The 4,284-nt window shown below is 33.7% G+C and overlaps 1 protein-coding gene across 1 annotated transcript; it reads left to right on the forward strand.

Annotated features, from left to right (window-relative positions):
- The first annotated feature begins 1,267 nt into the window (after positions 1 to 1,267).
- On the forward strand, positions 1,268 to 4,008 carry LOC122402354 (synembryn-A). Its single transcript, XM_043405069.1, has 10 exons — positions 1,268 to 1,436; positions 1,592 to 1,731; positions 1,971 to 2,083; positions 2,158 to 2,453; positions 2,532 to 2,692; positions 2,766 to 3,012; positions 3,093 to 3,237; positions 3,387 to 3,534; positions 3,619 to 3,738; positions 3,835 to 4,008. The coding sequence occupies exons 1-10, from the start codon at positions 1,359 to 1,361 to the stop codon at positions 3,959 to 3,961; spliced, it is 1,575 nt and encodes a 524-aa protein (XP_043261004.1). The 5' UTR covers positions 1,268 to 1,358; the 3' UTR covers positions 3,962 to 4,008.
- The last annotated feature ends 276 nt before the right edge of the window (positions 4,009 to 4,284 follow it).

Below are 4,284 nucleotides of genomic sequence, written 5' to 3' on the forward strand. Positions count from 1 at the left end.
GCAGAAACGCGGGTCATTTTTACCCAAGGGATCTGCTACACGTGTACGTAACACTAGACATGTGTGACGAAAATGCAGAAAATGTGGGAAAAATCTTGCCGTGTGAACGGACTGTAAAAATTCCACAAAACTCACAACTCGCGCAATTGTTAAGTCCTACGCCAATGTACAGTTTTCTTAACGTCGCATTTCTCCCGATTTGTGATCATGGTTTCTCCTTCAGCGAAAAAAAACGCCCAGTCTCGTCGAGCGATTACAGGAATGTGATGTAATCCGCGCTGGAAGGTCAAAGAAATGCTTGGGCCGCTGTGTTTTGTACACCCAAGAAAGTCGTTGAACCACATTGCCGCCGGAGCATCGACCACGGAGTCGACGGCCGGTAAGTAAAAGCCTGCGAATAAAGAGAAACCTGTTTCTTCTTTGATCGCAAGTTCCACGCCCTTTCTCTAGGTTCCTCGTTCCTTAGGGACTCCTTATGTGTGTTACAGGGTCAATCCTCGGTAAAATGTTGCGGGACAGAAGCGACGCGTGTTATAAGGGCCCCTATCCGCCACCTGAAGGGATCACGTGTGAATCGTGAGAAACGCTAAACCATTTTTATTCTTCAAACAGGCATTGTTGTAACGTTTAATTTAGAACTCTAATTTGAAACAACATACTACTATATTACCGGAAGTAATAATTATAATATTAAGTATATAATGGTTGTGGTCTTGACAGTGTCGTTACTGGTGTAACGGTAATGTAACCATTGCAGTAGTAAATACTCGTTAACATTTGACCCACACTTTCCGTAAACTGCATGCAATAACATGGCTTAATTTCTATAACTTTAATAATAATTCATATTAGATTAATGTAATTGTAAATATTACCAGCTCTAATTGAACTATGCTCGTATAATTTCAAATTTCAAACACAAATTTCTGAAATTCGAACTTACGAAGTCATCCATCTTCTATCGAACCAAATTTCAACTTTCTTTCACCTTCTAACATAATTTCCTTCTGTCATTAAATGTCAATGTATGACAACTTACTCGATAGAAATTAAATCTTTTAACGAATACATTTAAATTTTAAAGTTGGAACCTTTCGAATAAAATAATTACAAGATATTAATTCTCGTGAAATAGAAATGTGCTACCGAATTCCATAATTTTTTAAAGCACTGTTCTTCTTGGCCCTCTGGCGACAAATCCGGAAAGCTATATGCATATATATATATATATATATAAATTTGCCTAGTGAAATATCGCTAAAAACGAAAACGTCTTGTGGTTGTCAATCATTTGTACGTTGATCTTCCACAATTGCTTCGTATTTAAATTTTCAAAAGCATAGCATGTTAATAGCAATATGGATACGTTGGTACAGAAAATAATCTCTGATGCAACCGATGAATTTTCGAAAGACATTGTCACATTCCAAGAAAATGTGAGTTCTTAGATTTCAATTTAAAAAATTTTGATCATTTTCTTAGAGTTTTAAGTAACTTTTTGAACATCAAATAGTCAATAATAATTGTTAATTGATACTTATGTGTAATCGTACTGTTACAGTAATTAATCATTAATATTTTGATATTTTAGTATGGAAATAGAACTACGTTTGAAGAATTAAACAAGGACCAGTTACGTGAAAAGCTGTGGAAGACACTATTTCGTTACTTGTCCGATAATACGCAATCTTTTATTCATTGTAATTGCTTGTCAACCTTACGGATTCTTAGGTAATGTTATAATGTAGTATAATGAAAGTATACGGTGCTTTTATTAATAGTTATAATAAATTTATATTTTTCTGTATGCTTATCAGTCTATTAAAAAGATTCTTGTTGAATATATGCATTTTTGTTTCTAGCAGTGTTAAAAGCTTTTCTGATGCCACTTGTATCATTTCCTGATTAGATGTATTGCTATTTTTGCATATTCCATAAAATAATTCTGTTGTTTTTCTCCATTAACATAGCCGAGATAAAACAAATTTAAATGAATTAGTCACAGACGAACAAATAAATTTCATATTAGATAAAGCGGCTTTGAAAGACCCGGATATAAAACAACAGGTTTCCTACAACAATGGTAATCTTATTTCCAAGTAAAATGCTATATTACATATAAAGATTATTTCTTATTTAATGTTATTTACTTTGCAGTCACTACTGAGTCTCTGAAGTTGCTGTGCAATCTAATATTTAATAGTACAAAAGTACACCAAGTATTGCCAACAACACCTTGTTTGTTGTGTCTGATCAAACGCATGAAAGATTATAACGATGCCACTCCTCAAGAAATAATGTTCTTCGACACTAGAATTATATTTTTAATCACTGCTTTAAACACTTCTACCCAACAAGTTGTTAAAACAGAACTAAATGGCGACGAATGTCTAATAAAAATGTTACAAAGCATAAGTACCCAGTGTGAACAAGAGAAGATCATTATGATAAATGTACATTATTAATTATTATGGAAATTTAAATAGCTACATTGTATAAATAAATAAGCAATATTGAACTTCTACTTGTAGGAAAGTCGTGCAACGTTAGCGTGCGAAGTTTTGAAAACGTTATTCAACTTGTATATGCACTCGGATAACGCGACAGAAAAAGAGGAGAAGAACAAAAATTTAGTCTCAATTTTATACAAATTACTGCTACTGAAATGTGAGAAAGAAGATGATCTTCAGAGGTAGGTGTACATTACTATTATTGTTAAACATCTGTACCATTTTGTTATTATTCTATGGTAATTATTATTCCAGTAACATTGTAAATTTACTAATAGTGGTACCGTACGATTGTTATTCAAAGATCGTACCTCCTGCACAAGGTGAACACAAACATATGTTCCAAGGCATGGATATGAGTGCAGTTTTTGTTTTACTAAATTTCCTCGATAGAAAATTAAACTGTAAAGAAAATTTAATAGGAAATCTCAGCCCAATCGTCACTGTCTTTGTTAGATTGGTTAAATCTGAGAGATTAATACGGAAATATGCCAGACTGCAGGTAAACAAAGATTCATATCTTATTTTTTAAATATCCAACCGTTAGTGAAGTATTTAAAAATTTTTACTTTTTCTTTTTAGATTTTACCTCCGTTAAAGGATGTGATGCATCGTCCTGAGGAAGGGACGACTTTGAGAGCGAAATTGTGTAAACTATTAACTTTTCCATCGACGGAGCTACGAGATCTCGTTGCAGAGTTCCTTTTTATACTCTGTAAAGAAAATGGTGCGTTTATACATTCAAGTAATAATAGGAGGCGGCTACAGATGTAACAATCGACTTTTTAATCGATATTATTATTAATCGATTTCCACGTCCATAGCCTTTTGTAAGGTTAAAGATATATTTTTAAAAGACAATAATATTATTTTTAGTTAGTCGCATGGTTAAATATACGGGTTATGGAAATGCAGCTGGTATGTTCGCAAACAAAGGATTACTGGGTCCAAATAAAGGAAAAGCAGCTTATTCTTCAGAATCGGAAGATAGTGAAACCGAAGAGTATCTGCAACTCAAGGAACAGTGAGTATGAAGATAAAAAACATGATTTCTATGTAATTTATCACCCTTTGATATTAATGAAACGTGTACGTTATTTCATTAAAGAATTAATCCTGTAACTGGTTGTTTCGAACATCCGAAACCGAGTCCTTTGGAAGGAATGACGGAGGAGCAAAAAGAATACGAAGCCTTACAACTCGTAGGCCTTATCGATGCATTGACAAAGTTAGTAGCGTTAACCATTTACACGCGATGGTCTCCGAGTTTGTAATACTATGTTTGCATTTTGCTTAATTGTTAATGTGAACATTGTTACTTTAGGGAAGGGTTAGTGCAGCCTTGTCGAATTGGAGATGACGGAAAACCAAAGCCAATCGAACATGTTCTCGAATTACAAAAGCAATTGCCAAAACAGCAGTACGGCCGTCGAGATTACGATTCCGAATGAATGCTGAAAAAAGAAAAATAAACGCTGTACAGAAAACTGTATACAAACACAACTATTTATCAAATAAAGACATGTTCTCTGTCACTGGAAAATTCATATTATTTATTATACCTTGTAGGCGCCGTCGTTAAATAATATTATGCAAAATACATACCTAGAGCTTCTGTATTCTGGTAGAAAATAACTTGACGAGCTGCCCATAACTAGGCTGAAACACTTTTAATATTGATTAATCACATAAGATAATTAAAGGTTCGAATATGACCGAACAAAGAAAAGAACTACAATGGTCGGTTTGCTTACTTTATTGAAAAAAGAACAAA

The sequence above is a fragment of the Colletes gigas genome, unplaced genomic scaffold (assembly GCF_013123115.1).
Source record: "Colletes gigas isolate AHSC1104 unplaced genomic scaffold, ASM1312311v1 Colletes_gigas_Sc00035, whole genome shotgun sequence".
In the NCBI taxonomy this organism is placed as follows: Eukaryota; Metazoa; Arthropoda; class Insecta; order Hymenoptera; family Colletidae; genus Colletes; species Colletes gigas.